The 20,981-nt window shown below is 31.6% G+C and overlaps 1 protein-coding gene and 1 pseudogene across 15 annotated transcripts; one reads left to right on the forward strand and one right to left on the reverse strand.

Moving 5' to 3' along the window:
- Nucleotides 1–1,432: 1,432 nt before the first annotated feature.
- On the reverse strand, nucleotides 1,433–3,728 carry LOC112698076 (histone acetyltransferase of the MYST family 1-like; annotated as a pseudogene).
- Nucleotides 3,729–7,004: 3,276 nt separating this feature from the next.
- LOC112695840 (uncharacterized) lies at nucleotides 7,005–20,729 on the forward strand. 15 transcript variants are annotated; one of them, XR_011862858.1, is made up of 11 exons: nucleotides 7,007–7,582; nucleotides 7,667–7,745; nucleotides 7,822–7,876; nucleotides 8,864–8,930; nucleotides 9,640–9,935; nucleotides 10,833–10,949; nucleotides 11,894–12,271; nucleotides 12,436–12,582; nucleotides 13,640–13,768; nucleotides 14,155–14,251; nucleotides 16,182–16,328. XR_011862858.1 is itself a non-coding variant. In XM_072197966.1 (7 exons), the coding sequence occupies exons 4-7, from the start codon at nucleotides 8,884–8,886 to the stop codon at nucleotides 11,961–11,963; spliced, it is 519 nt and encodes a 172-aa protein (XP_072054067.1). In that variant the 5' UTR covers nucleotides 7,005–7,582; nucleotides 7,683–7,745; nucleotides 7,822–7,876; nucleotides 8,809–8,883; the 3' UTR covers nucleotides 11,964–12,302. The 15 variants fall into 15 exon arrangements, 4 of the variants coding, with proteins under 4 accessions (XP_072054067.1, XP_025604132.1, XP_025604134.1 ...); XR_003150539.3 differs by lacking the exon at nucleotides 16,182–16,328 and having other exon boundaries at nucleotides 7,005–7,582; nucleotides 8,809–8,919; nucleotides 12,436–12,590; nucleotides 14,155–14,464; XM_072197966.1 differs by lacking the exons at nucleotides 12,436–12,582; nucleotides 13,640–13,768; nucleotides 14,155–14,251; nucleotides 16,182–16,328 and having other exon boundaries at nucleotides 7,005–7,582; nucleotides 7,683–7,745; nucleotides 8,809–8,919; nucleotides 11,894–12,302.
- The last annotated feature ends 252 nt before the right edge of the window (nucleotides 20,730–20,981 follow it).

A 20,981-nucleotide genomic window follows, 5' to 3' on the forward strand; every position in this document is an offset into this window, starting at 1 on the left:
GTTTTATTACTTTTTCTATGGCAATTTTTGTGTATTTGGAGATTTTCTGCCGTCTTTGCACCGCAATGTTTATTTTAAGGGTGGAAAAGAAAATAAAACAACTACTTCACTTCAATGACAGATTAAGAGTGGAAAAGAAAATGCATTGCCTTAACTAAGCATTGCAATTGGCAACAAGCACAATGAAATTTTCTTTGCAAATTTATGATTATTATTAATTGGTGTCTGATTGTGTGAAAATTTTAGATCTGACTTGAGTTGAAAAAATTTTTCTGAAAAAGAAAAAGATTTGTTCCTTTGATTTAACCAAAACAACACAATTCGAATAGGAAGTGCAATTTTTCCTTCCCTTTGTTTTTGATTGAATCAGAACTTTGCATCATATCATATGTATAATTTTTTCTTAACAATTTTTCTTATCTTGATATGAGGGGAGGCATTCTTATACTATTACTAGGTTATAATTTCTAGTATTTTAAATTCATTATAATTACCAGTTATTGATGAGAAATTGTTGGTTAAAATTGAAACGACATAATCATTATGTGCACCATTTAAATATAGTTTCATTATATTACTAATAGAAATACAAAATTTATGTTTTCATGATTATCCAGTTGGACTAATCAGCAAAGAGTGGCTGCAGCGAAGGAAGGTTGGGGTTATAGATTAGTATTTTCAGTGCGGCTGGTAATTTGCCAAATCTATGTTTCTCTCTGTTAGTCGCAACTCTCTTTTTCTCAATCATGATGTTTTGTATGTTTGATCATTTCCTCACAGCTTGGAGTATTTCTTGCGGTAGATGCGTTTTATCTCGGTCTGTAGCAAATTGGTCGCTATATCCAAGATATCAGGAGTCATTAGGGTTACTATGGTTTGCTTGAACATGAAGTGACTAACCCTTTTTGTTTAACAGTGTTGCTAGTCATGGATGAGCATATAGAGAAGACAGTAGGCTAAGAAAACCAATTTTGTGTTCTGATGACCAACCATTGCAAGAGCCTTATAGCATATCTGTCTTTTAGTGGTTTTCAACTTTTCATAGATTTTGAGTTTTTCTCATCTTAATTCTTTTGGTGGCTTGTAAATGCAAGTTTGATTGGGAAGTCTTTTTAATTTCGGGTTTCTTCTATGACAAAATATTGTGATATTAATTTCAGAATTTAATTCAATATGCTATCTCTTAAATTAAGTACAAATTTACAACAAATTAATTTTTAAGTTGTAGGATTGGAAGATACCGCGAAAAAGAAAATACAATACATGCCTCAAACTGCACGAAAAGAGACGATTCAGTACATTGCACATAAGAAAAGGTAGAACTAAATCTAATCGTTACCAATTTCTATTTTTTTTAAAATATTAAAGGTCGATTTCCAAGTATTCTCTTTTCTTTTTGTTGAAATTAAGCACAAATAAATTGAGTCATGAATTAAAACAGGTAAGAATGATTCAGCTTATAACAATCAATGTGTTCCTAAGCTAGCTAAGATCTTTACAAGACCAAGTATTTGTTATTTGTTAATACACAAAAGGAGGCAATGCTAAAACAACTAACCAACCAAACCTAAAATCTATATATACAAGTTCATCAAAGTTACTTAAAGGGTAGGTAGCTCTTGCCTCAACTTTGTTCCGTGCAAGGGGTCCAAATCAATTTGCTAACATCAACCTCAAGACCCCTCTACCAACAACTTTAAGATGGCGATCAAGAACCTTAGGATCTGCACAAATAAGATGCCGTCCTTTTCTGTATTGGATCAATTCTAGGCTCTGAAGAGTTGTCAATATATCTTCGACTTTAATGGCAGTCATATCACTTAGCTCCTGCAGAAAGACAACTTTCTCAGTAACAAGATAACACGCGTTCTATGAAAAAATTATTATACAGATGCTTACCTTGATGGAAATGTTACCCTTATGCTTTTTCAGAATGTCCAAGAGAACCCTGGTCTAATATCCTCTGTAGCTTAGCAGTCCAAGATCTGAAAGGGGTCTTTCTGGCGTGCCAACTTTGCCCTCCTTCTTGGAAAGTTCATATACTGTTCAATATTTGAAATTAAAATGGATGAAATCTACAAAAATGTGTGTGCGCATCGGTGTGAGAAGGATAGAGGAGGGGAGAGCGCGCTTACAGAAGGCTATTAGAAATTTTTAATAGGATTCCTCGGAATGTTTTTCCTTTATGATAAAAGGTAGTCAATATCAACACCAGTATCGTTCATGTAAAGTAAATACGAAGAAATAAGTGCAACAAAACCATAAGGCATAAGTATGCAGGAGAAATAAGATATTTAAATTAAAACAATGTCCAATGTCAAGTTTCACCAATTACAAGCATCACAGGTTTCTGAGAAGAGATGAAAGAATTGGGATAGCAAATTAAAAAATATAAATACTGAAATATCTCATGCCAACCTGAAATGATTAGAGCCAAGTATTATTTACCTTAGAGAAGTAGCCAACCATGTGGCATCCTAGATTATCACATTCACACAAAACATAGAACAAAAATAGGTCTACATCATAATAGAGGGTCTTTTGATCAGGAAACAACTTTGCCAAATAACACAGATTCTGGCCATAAACCTTGTTCTTCTTCCCGTCAACCTGTTTAGACATAGAACAATAATTAAAAGTAATCACATCGTTGCAAGAATTAAGGAATTGAGTTTGGATATAAAAAAATATCAATCATAGTGGCCTAGGATAAAACTTACCATAGGAGGAGAAAAATGAATAGATGAACTTATATTAATAATAACAAAAACATTACTGTAAATATACATCAAACATTGATAGGGTACCACTTCTGTATATTTTATCACCAGGGGGATGCTTACAATCACATTTTTTCTGCACGAACAGGAACCAATGTTGTTACATGGGCTCAAAAAGGCATATAAATTATGCATATGATATGATGCAAAGTTCTGATTCAATCAAAAACAAAGGGAAGGGAAAATTGCAGTTCCTATTCGAATTATGTTGGTTTGGTTAAATGAAAGGGACAAGTCTTTTTTTTTTCAGAAAAAGTTTTCTAAGTCAAGTCAGATCTGAAATCTTCACACAATCAGACACCAATTAATAGTCACAAATTTACAAAGAAAAATTCATTGTGCTTGTTGCCAATTGCAATACGCAGTTAAGGTAATGCATTTTTTTTTTCACCCTTAATCTGCCATTGAAGTGAAGTAGTTGTTTTATTTTCTTTTCCACCCTTAAAATAAACACTGCGTGCGAAGACGGCAGAAAATCTCCAAATACACAAAAATTGCCATAGAAAAAGCAATAAAACAAAATAACGTAAAATGAAACCTGAATAGTTCGCAGGAGTAGAGACGAAGCACACAACAACGCAGAGAGACTAGGAAGTGTGGTGTGGCAGCAGTAAAAGGAGTAGTGGCGGTGCTAAATGCAGGCAGCAACAGCGGTGCTAAGTGCAGGCAGCAACAGCGGCGGTGTAGGCTGCAGAGATGTGACAAGAACATGAACATTAGTGAAAAAGTCTTAGTAGAGACATCTCTTTCATCTCTGAAATTATGATTAAAATGAAACCTGAGTAGTTCGCAGGAGTAGAGGCAAAGCACAACAACGCAAAGGGACTAAAAGTGTGGTGTGGCGGCAGTAGAAGGAGTGGTGACGGTGCTAAGTACAGGCTGCGACAGCGACGTTGGTAGCTGCAGCAAGAACACGAACACTAGGAAAAAAAGTCCTAACAAAGACATTTCTCTTATTTTTGGAATTATAATTAAAAGAAAAGGAAAAATGTGTAAAAAGCAAAACCAGAAGACAAAATTTTAATTATCAATTTCTTCAAAAAAAAAATGAAGTTCAATTTGTAAATATTTTTAAGTGAGTTAATGGTACTCCCACATAAAATGAGGAATAAAGAATCCATGACCACCGATTCAATTTTAGTGTTTTATTGAACAGAAAATTCCTTTTGATCCATTTATATCAGATCTCTTGATATTTTGTTTGAAAATTGAAGTCTTCCATAGAAATTTTCAGTCCGATCATTTACTTACTCAACCAATCAAAATAACAAATATTAGTGAGATAATCAACTTTTCCTGATACAAATAACATTCAAAATGAAGTTGGTTAATATCAAATGCAACTTTTGAGTGCTCTCGTCGATGGATTAATGCTGCAAGTTATATTTAAGATAATTGACAAACTATCAGAACAAAATATAAAATATGACCTTTTTACATATTTTTACATAGAAAAATGTTAGGAAGCCAGCAAAGTGATAAATAGTCATTAATTAGTTATCATTAATATTTTTAACAGTATGAAATGATATTTAAAGATATCATCAATGTAGCATTATTCATTTTTTTATGGTTAAGTGCTGGCTAAATTTCAATAAAATTTTGACCCCTAAAATTTTTCTTTTAATATATCAAATCACTAACCCTAGTCTTTTGTCGAAAATCGAAATACACCAGACATTGCCATCCAATTTCCAAAATAATAAATTAATAATTATCTATCCTAATTATATACACCAAAATTAATCTCATTGAAAACATAAATCTATCTAATTTGTATAAAAATTTTAAATATTTTTATTTAATGAATACAAAATAAATACATTAAAAATTTAAATTTTTTATATTTTCAATGAAAAGTTTCTTAATTTATAAACTTAACATGTTAGTTAAACCTTTTATAAAATTATTAGGATTATGCAAGGAAGACAAAAAAAAATAATAAAAAATTTATCTTATTTAATATTTATTAATTATCATAATAATTAATAGACATTAAATAAAATAAATTATGGCCGTTTTTTATTAATTTATTTTGGTTATCAAATATTTTCGATAAAATTATAGTTCAATGAATCCAATTGCATTAAAACAAAACCACGATATCTTACCGAGCAGCTTTCATACTCTTTTGGAGGACTTTTTAATCTATATTTAATTTATTTTTTTGTTAGGATTTTTTAGAAGATCTGAATTAGTTTAGTTATATTTTTAAAAAGTTTAAATTTAAATCAAATCTGATCTAATACAATAAAGATAAAATCTAATTTAAATTAAATTATCTTTAAATATTTAAATTTAAATAAGATATTTATAAAAATTTAACTTATTTTTAAGTTGATTTGTTCATAACTTATTTAAAGATTTTTTGTTAATCTTTTTGAATTAATTTTTATGAATGAATTTTTTTAATTTCTTTAAAAAATTCAGGTGTAAATAAGTGAAGTAGAGTAATTCTCTTAACTCAAAAAATCAAGGTAGAGAAATTTTTTTTTTAAAATTTCCAGCTTATTTTGAGTTCCATTCTATATCAAACTTGCAAAACAAAACTATGAACAAGAGCACCAAATGAACTCAGATGAAGAATACTAAAGTGTACAATAAAAAATAAAGTTAGTCCGATAGTTTAATTATTCAACCAATTAGAGTATATTTTAGAGATATTAGTGACTTAATTATAAAAATGGACATTAATTACTTATGCTGTTAGTTACTAGTGTAATCATAACAAGCAGCAAGTGTTTTAGATTTTTAATATTTTTAAATAATCTAGTCTTATCTCCTAAATTGTTTAAAAAAAACTTCTTTAATATATTTTTTAGAAAGATATAAGAAGTTTTTTAGATAATTTTTTTAATAAACCAATTTTTTTAAGAAAAAAATAATTTTTCTTGCAAACAAAGTTATAATAAGAACTTCTAGCTATTCAATTATATTTTTAAAAATTATTAAATGTAAACTATTTTTAAAAGCAGCTTTTTTTAGCATAAAGAATAATCATAACAAGCAGCAAGTATTTTAGTTTTATATTTTTAACCTTTTTAAATTTTTTTTTCTTAAATAAACCAAGTCTTACATAATAAACTGGTTAAAAAAATTTTTTCTTTAATATATCTTTTGAAAAAATATAAGAAGTTTTTTAACATAATTTTTTTTTCTAAAACAACCTTTTTAAGGAGGAAAAAGGTTTTCTTAAAAACAAAGTTATAGTAACAACTTATAACTATTTAATTATATTTTTAAAATTTTAAATGGAATTCTTTTAAAAGCATTTTTTAAAGCATAAAGTGTAATCATAACAAGCAAGAAGTATTTTAGTCTAATATTTTTACTTTTTTTTAAGTTTTTCTTTTTTTTAAATTAAACTAGTCTTACATCATAAATCATTTTTTTAAAAAAAATTCTTCTTTAATATATCTTTCAAAAAAATATAAAGAGTTTTTTAGAGAATTTCTTTTCAAAAACAACCTTTTTAAAAAAGACAGTTTTTCTTAAAAAACAAAATTATAGTTACAACTTCTAACTATTTAATTATATTTGTAAAAATGATTAAATTACTTATTTTTTGAAAACAGCCTTTTTTTAGCATAAACAGTAATCATAACAAGCAACAAGTATTTTAGTCTCATATTTTTATCCTGTTTTTAAGTTTTTCTTTTTTTTTAAATAAATCATTTTTGCATCATAAATTGTTAAAAAAAAATTATCTTTTTTAATTTATCTTTTAGAAAAATATAAGCAGTTTTTTTTTTTGAGAATTTCTTTTTTAAACCAACCTTTTTAAGAAAGAAAGTTTTTCTTGCAAACAAAGTTATAGTAATAACTTTTAACTATTTAATTCAATTTTTAAAAATTATTAAATGTACATTAGTTTAAAAAGCAACTTTTTTTAAGTATAAGGGGTAATCATAACAGGCAACAAGTGTTTTAAACTTTTAATCTTACATTTTTAATTACTCTTTTTAATTTTTTTAACGACTTTTCTTTAATAATTTTTTACTCAATGTTTGATTTGTGATCGAAACTAATTTTTACATGGATAATAAAAGTAAAATTCAAACAAAAGATTGTTCTTTAATAATATAATATTATAGCTTAATAATATTTAAGGATGGAAAGATTTAGGTTTTTCTTGTGGTAATAACTTAAGGATAGAAAAATTTAGTTTTTTTCTTTCCAACTCTAAACAATAATATATGTTGCCGTGCGAATGCACTGTATGATATATGATGAAAGGAAAACATGAAAGAAACAAAAATCTGAAAGTTGTCAGTATTCAATACAACAGTAGAAACTAGGCGGGATATTTGAAATTAAAATCAAATTTGGATTCTTTTCCGTTCTCACTCAACTCAACTCAGTCTCATATCTCACCGGTGGCGCGTTCTTTCCCTTTTGGATCAGAATTTGAACTTGAGCATTTGAAATTAGGGTAAGGGTGAACAAATTTAAAATTAGAGTTTTAAAAATCAAATCTTTCCTTGATTTCTTTCGATCTCTCCTTTCTCTTCTTTCTTTTTCGCGCTCTCTCTCTGGTTGATTTTCTCTTATCATCTTCTTCGTCCATAACAACGACGTGGTAGAAGTATTGGACAAGTCACAGGCGAGAGAGTTGAAAATCAAGAAGAGGAGAGGAAGATCTAAGAGACGAGGAGGCGGAGGAGCAGATGCAAGCTTCAGGAGCCGAGGCGAACAGAGCTTTCACGGTGATTTCAGAGGCGACAGAGTGGGGAAGTAGCAGCACAGCAAGGATAGGATGTTCATCGCACCCCCTTCAAGCAACTTCCTTTCTGTTGCTGCGCGTAACTACTTTCCCTCTAACTCTCCCTAAGCTTCCTCCTTTTACGTTAATTATCTCTTCACCTTATACTTTTTTAACAATTCAGGCTTTCATTTACTCAGTTTGAATATCCGGTGTGCACAACTGATGGGAGTATATGATAAATTGGGTTTGAAAATTTACTGGTAAGCCATCACAAGTGTTTTTCTTAAAAGTTAATGAGCTGTTATATGATAAATTGGGTTTGCAAATTGGGTGCAGGAACATAATCCCGTAGCATAATCCCGTGCAAATTGGGTGCAAACTGCGAGTTACTGTAAGCCATCACTCTCTCTCACTTTCACTGCATTGAATTGCTATTCCTTTTGCTTTTTCTGCGTTGAGACGCATTTGGTTGAGAAACCTTGAGCTTGAGCTGAATGGTGAATTTTAATTGCATGTTTCTTTGTATATCGTTTTCTTCATTTTTTTAGGAAAGAATATTCATGATTGAGGAATCGAGCTGTGTTTTTTTCTTCTCCTATTCTTTTCTGCCATTAAATATTTTTTTTATTGAAATGCAGCGTCTTGAGTAAAATATTAACAAAGTTTATACTGTATAAGAAGGACAAGAAACTAGCGTTAAGAGATTTTCTCACATTGTCGATGATTTTGTTTGATTTCCTTCTGTTTTATTTGGTGATATAAGTTTCAGGTTTCTATCGAGCTGGCCTGTGAGTCTGTGACTCGGGTTTTAATAAACTGAAAATTGGAAATTGTAAAGAATATTCATAAACATCATTAGAAGTTTGATTATTAAACTGTATTATCAGTGTGATTGTTCATCAGCCACTTATTCAATGTAGCTTTATATTGCTGATTAGGTTGTGGATGCAATTCAAATATCTATACATATATACTTTTACATGTAAATATATAATTCCTTTTAATACATTAGCCTCAATAGAAAAAATAATTAATTGCTTTCTTTTACTATAAACTGCAATCAAAAGCCAAAGAACCAGCAGTATAATTGTTGACCTGTTTTTAAGGACTGTTTGCTTTGATATCGGTTTTCAATCTCTTGGATATGAGTCTTTCATTTAATATTACTGTGTAAGGCTTTGAACTGACGTATAGATAGTGAAAATTGTTGTATTCCTTGAAGCTGTGATTGAATCAGAGTAAAAAAGCTTTGTTATTTGAGAATGTTGATGCAATCTACGTATGTTCTCCATGTATTTTAAATTTTCCATAATTGTTCTGCAGTGTTTGTTGAGGGTCCTTAAAAAGGAGAACTCAAAGTTATTAACTGCCTCTGCAGTGTTTCTTCCAGTTCACCCAATGATGGTTTCAGTTATTCAGACTAGGATGATGGAGGTAGCATGTTTGTGAGAACTTTGTCCTTAACTTTTAAATGTTGAATGGTTTAGGATTTATTTAAATATAGCATCCATGTCACCACCTTAATATTTAATATAAAGAAATTAATTGTTGGATTAGAATCAATCTTCTTTAATTGTTTTTGTAGCGAAATCTGAATAAATATGAGAAACTACATGAACTATATATGAATTATACGAGAACCAAAAAAGTTATTTAACATTTTTTGCATTTTGGTTAGTATGAGGACGTTAAACATTGATGCAATTTATGTTCTTCCTGTAACTTTGTGACTTAAAAAAATATATATTTAAAGGAGATTATAACATGAAGTTAAGAAAGAAAAAACCTCAAACAGCTCGACCTTTGTTGTTTTTTTTTTTCCCTTTATTCTCTATTGACTTGATTTTTATCAAGTCTACACTCTACAGATATTGAGATACATGTATTTCCAGTTTTGTAATAGTGATAATGACTTTCTTGACCAAAAGCACATATGGTAGTATTCACTTCTAAAGTTCATACATTTTCTCAAACTATTCATCTAAAATCATGTTTTGAGATCCGTCTTTTAGAAATCATATCGTTGACTATAGATAAAGTACTATTAACATTGAGAAATTCTGATCTGTCCTCTGATCAAATGATATTGGATTAGGATAAAATTTAATTTGTGCATTTGATAGTTGTTTATTTATTCTTTTTGTTGTTGGATAGCTTACAAGGGAGCCAGAAGCATCAGACAGGGCAGTGGCTCAATGGCATCTCTGGAAGAGCGTAGTGGCAGAATGGTGTGCCGCACTTGAAGAGGAGAAGATTGGGAGATCTCGATGTCGGCAATGGTGGAATGATGCGACAAAAGAGGGGAGCACACAGACAAGCTTTTGGTGGTTTGAAGTCACTCCCTCAAAGCATCAGAATGAGTTTCCATCAGTGCCTCCTGTAAACTCAGCTTACCCTATGCAGTTGAAAATAAATCATATCAAAGCTCCCCAAAGTACCCTAGCAGACAGGTATTATTCTATCATTTCATTTTTGGATTTTGATTATATTTTGTTATACTTTTTTCTATCCTCTTCGGTACTCTTGATATTTCTATTTATTTGGGTTTGATGCCTGTAGTCAGCAGCCCTTATTCTATGACATATAGAGAAAAAGAATAAACATTAGTATGTTATATCCATTTCATTTTAGCTAATTGGATCCAAGACTAAATAGCTTTATGGATTTGCACCCACCATCACATTGTTAGAAATTCTTCATTTGGTATGTCAATCCTCTCATCACTAACACTTTACATACGCCAATATAAATTTTTTCAAAAGATGTTTTGAGTTCTTAATTTATTAGCTGGAATAAAAAGGATTTGTTTCTGGAAATTCTGTAAGAGATAATTTTGGATTAATGAAGATCCTCAAGTAATGCAAAAAATAATTCTGTAAGAATTTTTTGCTGAAATGTGAACATGAGTCGTGGTGTTGTGCAAAACTCAACTCTGTCTCAGTTGTTTCTGAAATAAAATCATTGTTCTTTCTTTGATGCATCTTCCATAATTTCGTCTCTTTGCGGCGGCTGCAGGCTACTTCCTCCCCATCGGTGGCTGCAAGCAGTGGTTTCAATTTCCCCCTTCTCCTTTATCTTTGTTCTGTTGTTGCTTTCTAAACTCATTCATCTTCCATTTATTTTTTTGTGGTTCTTTTTTTTTTTCAATAAAATTTGGCATTGGTTGATCCAGGTTTAACTGTCTAATATTGAGAATTTGTTGCATAGCGTATAGCCTCACTGTTTCCTTTCTAACTTCGATGCTTAGTTTGCTTTCGATTCTGTTCTTGTTGATGTTTGCAAATGATTTCTTATAACTGTAAGATAATTTTGGTGATTTTTGGTTAATATCTATTTATTTGTTTTAGAGTTGGTCCAATGGAGGATAGCCAGGAAATTGAGGAGCAGGTGCAGGAAGAGGTTATTTCAGACAATGGAACTGAAAAGAAGCAGGAAACTCGTGATGAGATGCTTTCGCGGCACAGGTGATGTTTTAGGCTTGTCATTTTAGTGAATCTATTTGGTTCTGCATGTTCATGTAGTAGGATCTATTTGTCATGGAATCTATCGTATTTAGTAGAAATTGTTGTAGTTAATTTCTGTTGCTTAGCAAGAGAGAAGAGTTTATGGTGAATTCGTGGTGTTTAGACAGCACTGTGGCTTCAATAACCTAGTTAATGATATAAGGGACACTATATATAAGAAGAGTATCCAGGATAATGTTTCAGTAGATTAACATGTTGAACTTGAAAGTAATCATGGAATACAAACTTCACTTGTAAAGTATTCATTCTGTTGATCAAATGTATTTCAGATGGGCTTCCTAATTATTGATTAGAAGTAATATCAATGTATCTTGTAATTGGTGTGTGTTGGCTTTCCCCCACAACCATCCAGATGTTCAACATAGATATAGGCATATTGTCTCCTAGTAAATGTATAGGCAAGGCTGTTTCTTTTTCAAAACCTTAGCAAATTTCTTGATCCTCAAATGGAAGGTTTCTATAACTATACTTAAGGCATGATTCATGGACTTCAGAGTTCATTGCAATACTTTAGCATTGTTCTTCTATATCGCTGCTGCCATTACCTTCTTTGTTTCTTCCCATTCTTGTCAATTTTCTTATAAGTAAATGCATAAACTAATAAATTTTATTATTTTAATTTTTCCTTTTTATGCGTATGAATAAGATATCAAAGGTGTGGCCATGAGTTTTCATTAGGTTCTTCCTATGGATTTTCAGATATTTCAACATTTGAATCACATTACTGATCTCAAACTTGTTTGTCTGTTGTTTTTATTTGTTTAAATTGTAATTACAAAAATATCACTTCATTCACTCTAGATTGTATACGTTTTATTACTTCTTAGTTTTTCTTGTTCTTATCTCATGTGTCACATTTATCCACGATGACTATGTACTTTCAGGAAAGAGATATCACAACTGCAGAAAAAAGAAATTGAAATGAAAAAGGCAGCAGCTAGACACCGGAGCTAATAGTGAAAGCCAAATTCACTCCACCTGCTCCGTATAAACTCTGGCCATTCACGCTCTGTGAATGCTCCCGAATGCCGTATATTCAACATCGTTTTTGTCAACCCCCATATGGAAACCCTAACCCACCGAGCTAAGCAGATTCTTCGTCGGAGAGCACAATCACGGCGATGGCGCTGGTTAGTTTCAGCTGGTGAGATGTAGGCGATGCTGAGAGACTGAGATCTCTGTTACGAGCTTCACGCGTTCACGAACGTCAACAGGCTTGGTGAGACATGCTGGATCAAGATCTCAACCAGCGCTCGCATCGTGTAGGGATTCTCTCGATTTTTTGTTTTTCTGGTACTCGATCTTTAATCTCTTTGATTTAGGGTTTCCTTTGTGTTTTCGTGGTTTTTGATTTGGTTTTTGGTAGTTGTTTTCTTTCTTGATAATTTGAGATGGTCTGAAGTTTATTTTTATCAATGTTAACTAGATTGGTTTCCGTATGATCTGTCGCCAGAAAAAACCATTGCCTTTATGATCGTTGGAGAAAACCCCACCGCTCTGGTCGTCGGTGTAAGTTATGTGCGGCGTCGTGTCTTTGCCCTGAATCTTCCCCATTATCTCAGTCGAATTCAAGGTGGGTAGGTAAGGGTTTTATATTTTGAAATTAATTTTGTTTATAATCATCGTGTTTTCTATGTATTATTGTGTTTAACGTAATTATGAATTCGCTGTTGCTCTATTTATAATCTTCCCTTTAGTGGCTCTGTTTTTGGCTATGGTGTTTCTGGTCTCTTTTTTTTTAAACCCTTATTTCACTGTTTCATACTTATGTTTTTCGTGAATGATTGTCGATGAATTGGATATTCTAATTTCCTTTTTTCGTGGAGCATGTGGCCACTTTCAAGTCTTTGTTTTTTTCAACTCTCATTCTGGATTTGATTTTTATGTTGATTTCCTTTGGCTTTAGGCATGTTTATTTCTCATAATAGTAACAACTGCAAACAGTATCATTTTATTTTAATTGCAGAATATAGTCGCCGAATTAATCTTCAATTTTTCTTCATATTCAAAGGTGTAAAAAATAAGTTAATATATTTATAGTGTGCAATTTTGGCCGCTGATTTGTTGTGTTGTGTGTCTGTTTCTCTGATCTTTGGGTTTTTTATCTTCTTGATTATTTACTTGTCCATCTCTATTGTTTATTTCTTCCATTATACCATCCTTTGCTTGAGAATCGCCCTCTCTATCTGTCGTTATATCTCGAGGCAGAAACCCTAGACCTTCCACCCCAATTTTCTCCTTCCAGTTCATGTGGTGAAGCACTTAAGAATCATATGCTTATAGCTATCTTTATAATAAATTCTGTTTTATTCTGATTCATTTGTGTCTTCGTGATGTTTTTGGAGTTTTGATTAGTTGGTTATATGTAAATAATACTGGGTGTAAATTGCTTGGATGTTTTAGTGTTTGGATCTGTTGATTCTGTTTGAGTTTATATAGCACAAAATACGTTACATATTCCAGCGTGGTTATATATGTCCATTTTATTTTTTCATTCCTGCTGTGAAAAAAGCAAAAGGTTATTGAATGAGAAAAATAGTAGGCTTATATTAAGAATTGTTGGATATTAAGTTTGTTTTCCATTTGAATTCATAAATTAGTTTTTATCCTTGGTTATCTTATAATTTCAGGTAAAACAGGCCAACAATTTTGATCGGATCATCAGGGATGAAGAGAACATTACAAAGGAAGTAGGTCAGGCTATGACTGCAAGCAATGAAGTACAGCCAAAGAGGCTTATTAGTGGAGTGAGCTAAAATGTTGTTATTATGCTTTTCTTTTTTTTTTCTCTCAATTTGCTTTGCACTGGAACTCTTAACACTTCTTTTTCTAACCCTTATTATTTTTTGAATTGTGATGAGTTAGTGTATAGTGTTTGCTTATGTTAGTGTAACTATTTGTTTTCTTTTAATTAATAATTAGCTATAGTTTTTTTATACTTGAGAATCAGAAATTAAAATCATGTTTTATGTTTAGGACATTATTATGGTGAATTTGAAGCTAAGATTGTGTCTGTTCACATAATAAACATCATTTGAGTTGTTAATGTTTCCTTTAACTTATTATTTTTCAAAATCTTTATTTTATGCTGTTAGTCTGTTGTTGCATCCGGTAAACTTTTATCAACTTTTAATTTATTTTTTAGGAACATTTAGAAGGGAGAGAAGAAAGAACTAAGCTTTCCACGCATTATATGCAAGGTGCTGCCGTTTTCTCTAATGACGATGAGTTGATGATATCCGGTTAGTTGTCTATATGATTAAGTTTATGCTATGAATGGGCATTTCCATATATTATATGAGGTCAATCCTTATTATTTGTTATGTATGCTGCAATTGTTGTAATGATGCATGGTTTTAATTTTTTAAGAAGGTATTGTACGAAGTTTTGAAGAATATTAGATGTAAAAGGATAACAAAGAGAGAAAAAAAGTTCATATTTTATTCCATGAAAAATTAGGAGTACTATTTCATATTCTACTGTACTTAATGTAACTAAGATAAAATAAATAGTATTTACAAATTTTTTTGTAGATTTAACTTTAAATTTTCTCGTCAAGTAAATTATAATATAATCCTAACAAAAAACTACACTAAAACTAAAATAAAAAATAAAATAGTAGCATGTCTCTGAAATTAAATAAAAAATTAAATAGTAATTAAATCATAAATTTTTTATAATAAATAAATTAAAAATATGTAAACAATAACATGTTAAAGAGTTATATCTAAAAAAATATTTTAATTATATAGTTATTAATTTTTATTTCAAATATTTTAATAAAATAGTTACAAAGTTGGAATTTTTTAATAATCTTTTTTAATTTTGAAAAAAAAAATACAATTAAAAACATCTTTTTTTAAATGTAAAAAATTTAATATGATTATTCATATTTAATAAATATTTTTAGATTCTTATTTTTGAAATTTTTAAAAAAGTACATGACAAAATTAATTAACTTGAAATATAAAATAACAATAATATCAAATAAAAAAGTACTTAAAAGTAAAAAAATTCTAAAATCATAATTCAAATTCAATATATGATAAAAAAAACTAACAAACACCTGCAGAAAAGCTAGGACAACTGACATAAGATGTTATCACCATGATGGTGGATTTTCACCGTTAGCTTCCATCTCTACAGCAGTTTCAGGATCTCTATCATTAGAATTACATGTCGTTCTTTAACAGTCAATGATAGAGATCATGGAATTGTTGTAAACCGAAGCTAATGGTAAAAATTCATCATGATGACAACATCTTATGTCTACCTTTTTCGCAGGTGTGTGTTAATTTTCTATTATCCTACATTAAATTTGGGGTATGATTTTGAAATTTTTTTACTTTTAAGTATTTTTTTATTTGGTATTATTATTATTTTATATTATAAGTTAATTAGTTTGGTCATATTATTTAAAAATAAGAATTCAAAAATATTTATTGAATATAAATCATTATACTAAAATTTTTTATATTAAAAAATGTTTCTAATTGTATTTTTCATTTAATTTAAAAAAATATTAAAAAATTTTAATTTTATAATTATTTTATTAAAAAATTAATTATTTGAAATAAAAAAAATTAATAAATATATAATTAAAATATTTTTTAGATATAATTCTTTAACATGTTATTGTTTACATATTTTTAATTTGTTTATTATAAAAAATTTATAATTTAATTATTAATTATTTATTTTTTTTATTTAATTTAAGGGACATGTTATTATTTTATTTTTTATATAGCTTTAGCGTATTTTTTTTTTGTTGGAATTATAATTTATTTAGAAGGGAAGTTTAAGGTTAGATCTACAAAAAAATTTGTAGATGCTCTTTATTTTACCTCAGTTACATTAAGTATAATAGGATATAGAGAAATTACTCTTCGTTTTACATGGAGTAAAATAGGAACTGTTTTCGTATTTCTATGTTGCTCTTTTGCATCTAATATTTTTTAAAGCTTCACAAAACCTTTTTAAAAAGTTAGAATCATGCATCATTACAACATTTGCAACATTAATAGTTGAGAATAAGTTAGTCTAAAAAGTAAATTTGTTCCGCTGTTATGGTTTTTTTAGTCATTGGTAGTGGAACAATTATGGCCTATTTTTTAAAGGATATAAGTGTTTTTGATAGTTTTTATTTGGTTGTAATTTTCATGACAATCGTAGGTTACGGTGATTACACATTTAGTACCATTGCAGGAAAGTGTATTTCAGTTACATATAGTTATGTAGCTTCATATCTAATTAGTCTTGTCCTTCTTCTTTGAATTGTATTTTGTACAATGATAGTGAATGAAAGCAATTTTTTTTACACATTATTTTCTTTTCTTCTCATAATATATTTAATTAGTTTACATACACAACAATTACATCGTGTGAGCATAAAAATATAAAACATAGTTAACGAAAAAAATAATTAAAATAGAAATAAAAATTCATATTGTTCAAATAAAATTTAGTGTATATAATAGTAAACTAATTACAATTTAAGATAATATCACTAAAACAATTCATAAGAGACTTTTTGTTTTGGGACGACCACTAAAAAAGGTGTAGCTAACACAGAAAACATCACTACTAGTGTCGATCTGCACATAAAAATCAACTGGAGGAGAATCTAATCGCACTCCTGAATAGTAGAGCCTAAAATTCAAAGGATTTAAACTAATTACTGATTGTAAAATTAAAAAAAAAAAAAGAAGTTGAAACTTACCAAGCTTGAAGGCATATTTTTAAATCTGAATTCTCCTATCATTCGGTTCCGTAACAATGAATAGCAAAACTTAATCTCAAGTTCAAATGCAAGATTTTATGAAAAAAAGAAATAAAATTACTGAAAAATGGATTCCCAATAAGGAGTTGATTGCTCAAGAGGCAAAATCCAAGCAAACATTACTTAACTTTAGTGAGTATATTTAAAAAAGTTACAATTTTATACTTTTGATCAAAATATTTTTTTTTGTAAATTTAGAACAAATTATAATTTCATAAAAATGACCAACAATATATACAATAATGATCCGAATAATAAAATCAATCCTTATCTCTTAATATTTTTAAATTAAAAAAAAAAGACAAAGGGTCCAAAGAAATAAGGCCTATAATCTTTTTTTTTAGTCGGTGGATTGAACAACTCCTAATTCTAGATATACAACACACCTACACATTCCTCATACATTTTATCACATTTTTCCTCAATTACATTTTCTAGGGGTTCGAACCCTAGACCTTTGAGATGGGGAGGAGGATATATGTCATTAGAGCTAAGGCTCATTGGCATAAGGCCTATAATCTATCTTCAATAATCGATTTCCACTTTATTTCGGAATTGGACCTTTAAAATTGTGGATCCAATACTTTTATTTCCACCTTATTTTTTTTACAGCCTATGACTATGTTGGAGAGGCTGAATCATCCCCACCACCCAGTCCCACCCCATCGCCACCACGCCGCCGCCACTCCCACCATCACCGTCGCTGCCAGCACCGCCGCTTCCATGACCGCCGCCAACACTGCAGCCGCTGACGCCATCCCTAACGCCGCCGTCGCCATTGTCGCCGGCCCCTCCGCTGTGGTCGTCATTTCCGCCACCAAAGTCGTGACCACCGTCGTCTTCGCTGCCATTGTCGCCGACGCCATCACCACCGCCTTAGCCACGTCCACCCCATTACCCCCTGCCACCCCACCACCTCCATTCTACCACTACCATTGCTAGACACCGCCAACCCCAGCACCCTCACCCCGCTCCTCACCACCAGTCAGTCCAGCACCCTCACCTCCTCATCGCCCGCAGTCTATCCTTACCAGTGGTATCTGACACTGCCAACCCCAGCACCCTCACCCCCTCGTCGCCCACAATCGATCCTTACAGTGGTATCCGACACCGCCAACCCCAGCACCCTCATCCCCCTAGTGGCCACCAGTTCCCTCGTCGCCACCAATCAGTCCTTACCAGCGGGATCCTACACCGCCAACCTCAGCACCCTCGTCGCCCGCAGTCCATCCTTACCAGCAGTATCCGACACCGCCAACCCCAGCACCCTCACCCTCCTCGTCGCCACCAGTCAGTCCAGCACCCTCACCCCCTCGTCGCCCGCAGTCGATCCTTACCAGTGGTATCTGACACTGCCAACCCAGCACCCTCACCCCCTCGTCGCCTGCAGTCGATCCTTACCAGCGGGATCTGACACCGCCAACCCCAGCAACCTCACCCCCTTCGTCGCCCCCAGTCGGTCCTTACCAACGGTATCCGACACCGCCAACCCCAGCACCCTAAGCACCCTCGTCGCCACCAGTCAGTCCAGCACCCTCATCCTCTTCGTCGCCCGCAGTCGATCCTTACCAGTGGTATCCGACACCGCTAACCCTAACACCCTCACCCTCTCGTCGCCCGCAGTCGATCCTTACCAGCGGGATTCGACACCGCCAAGATAGAGATCTTGAAACTGGTGCAGAGACGAAAGCTAATGGTGGAAATCCACCATCATGGTGGCAAAATCTTATGTCGGTTGTCCGACCTTTTCTGCAGGTGTGTGTTAATTTTCTGTTATTATATATTGAATTTGGGCTATGATTTTAAATTTTTTTATTTTTTAAGTACTTTTTTTATTTGGTATTATTGCTATTTTATATTTTAAGTTAATTAGTTTGGTCATGTATTGTTTGAAAATCTTAAAAATAAGAATCCAAAAATATTTATTTAGTATGAATCATTATATTAAATTTTTTTATATTAAAAAGAAAAATATTTTTAATTGTATTTCTTTATTCAAAATTAAAAAGAATATTAAAAAAATATTTAGAATAATTAAAGAAATCAATTCCAATTTTGTAATTATTTTATTTAAAAAATATTTGAAATAAAAATTAATAAATATATAATTAAAATATTTTTTTAGATATAACTCTTTAACATGTTATTGTTTACATATTTTTAATTTGTTTATTATAAAAAGTTTATGATTTAATTACTGATTATTTATTTTTTATTTAATTTCAGGGACATGCTTCTATTTTATTTTTTATATTAGCTTTAGTGTGTTTTTTTTTATTTTTTTGTTGGGATTATAATTTACTTGAAGGGAAAGTTTAAGGTTAAGTCTATAAAGAAATTTGTAGATGCTCTTTATTTTACCTCAATTACATTAAATACAGTAGGATATGGGTATATTACTCCTCGTTCTACATGGAGTAAAATAGGAACTATTTTTGTATCTCTTTGTTGCCATTTTGCATCTAATATTCTTCAAAGCTTTATACAATACCTTCTTAAAAAGTTATAACCATGCATCATTACAACATTTGCAGCATACATACCAAATGGCTGGATAGTTGAGAATAAGTTAGTCCAAAAAGTAAAAGTTTGTTCAGCTGTTGTTATTGTCTTCTTAGTCATTGATAGCGGAACAATGATGGCCTATTTTTTAGAGGATATAGGTGTTTTTGATAGTTTTTATTTGACTGTAATTTTCATGACAACCGTAAGTTGGGGTGGTTACTCATTTAGTACGGTTGCAGGAAGCTGTATTTCAGCAATTTGGATTGCATTTAGTGTTGTTACCATGGTTCTGAAAATCAAACCAGACCGATCGGTTCAACCGGATTAATCGATCACTAGTCACCTAGCCAGTCCGGGTAAGGTCAGAAATCGCTTGGCAAAAAATTGGTGAAAAAACCAGTCGAACCGGCGGTTAATTGGTGAATCGGCAGAACCGTCCGATTTTTAAGCAGGTTTATGGTTTGAAAGTAAAACCCCAAAACGGCGTCGTTTTGTCTGTTAAAAAAAAGAAAAGAAAGGCTAAACGTAAACGAAGCTGAACCCTAATCACCCAGGAGAGGAATCCGCACCCATAGCAACTGATCTCTCATTCTCTCCTCTCTTCGCAATCGCATATCCACCACCACCAATTGATCAGCCCACCGCCATCGCCACCGCATCCCGCAGCCACAGTAGCGAAGGCTTTGACCACTGTAGCCACCACCGCGTCCTCTTTCGTCGCCGAGCTTGCCTCCTCTTTCGTCGCCGTTACTCGCCGCCGGTAAGTAATACTCTGTTATTCACTTATTCCTCCTCGCTGCCTTCTGATTTTCTATGCATGATTTTCTGATTTATTTGTTTGCTGGATTCAAGATTTTGATTTATTTGTTATCTGTTCATGATTTATTTGTTTGCTGGATTCATGATTTTGATTTTTGATTTTTTGAGGTTATTTGTTGATGATTTATTTGTTTGCTGCTTCGTGATTTTGGTTGCTGAATTATTTATTTGTTCATGGTTTTCTGAGGTTATTTTTTGTTTTTGATTTTCTGATTGTTACAGATAGAACAATCACAAAGTAACCCACACCCACAAGATAATGCTGTTCAAGATTCTCAAACTGGTTCATCTAGAGGTAAATCTGATCTAGCTTGGCAATATTTTACAGTGAAGTATGACAAAAATAACAAGGCTCAATATACATATATTTTCTGCTTGAATACTTACAATGGAGGGGGGATACATAGAATGAAATATCATCTTGCAAAAATTCCTGGACAAATTAAAGTATGTAACAAAGTAACTAAAGATGTTGAACTTCAATTCAAAAGGCTTTTGGAGGAAAACAAGAAAAATAAGGCAGAAAAAAAAATTTACAAGTGATTGTTATGATGTGGAAACACAAGCGGAAGAAGAGTGTGAAGCGCCTAATCCTGTACAACCTCCGGCTCCTGCAACAATAGGTGACAAAGGAAAGAGAAGAGCTATTGCTGCTACTCCAATTGGAAGTTATTTTAAGGGAAGGACTATGCCAGGCTCTCAACCAACTTTGAAAAGTGTTTTGGTCAGTAAACAAGTTGTGCACAAGGTTAAGTTGGGGCTTGCAAAATGGATCATTGATGTACGTATTCCATTCAATGCAATTCAATCACCTTACTTTCAACCTGCCTTGGACGGCGTTGCTGAAATTGGACCTGGTTTCAAGGGAC

This window comes from Arachis hypogaea, chromosome 6 (genome assembly GCF_003086295.3).
Source record: "Arachis hypogaea cultivar Tifrunner chromosome 6, arahy.Tifrunner.gnm2.J5K5, whole genome shotgun sequence".
Lineage (NCBI taxonomy): Eukaryota > Viridiplantae > Streptophyta > Magnoliopsida > Fabales > Fabaceae > Arachis > Arachis hypogaea.

What these genes read in the sequence shown, in the direction of transcription:
- LOC112695840 (XM_072197966.1), top strand. Translation starts at nt 8,884, where the DNA reads ATGATGGTTTCAGTTATTCAGACTAGGATGATGGAG. An exon ending in TTCAGACTAGGATGATGGAG is followed by an intron (nt 8,920 to 9,639) that starts GTAGCATGTTTG and finishes GTTGTTGGATAG; the next exon opens with CTTACAAGGGAGCCAGAAGC. An exon ending in CAAAGTACCCTAGCAGACAG is followed by an intron (nt 9,936 to 10,832) that starts GTATTATTCTAT and finishes TATTTGTTTTAG; the next exon opens with AGTTGGTCCAATGGAGGATA.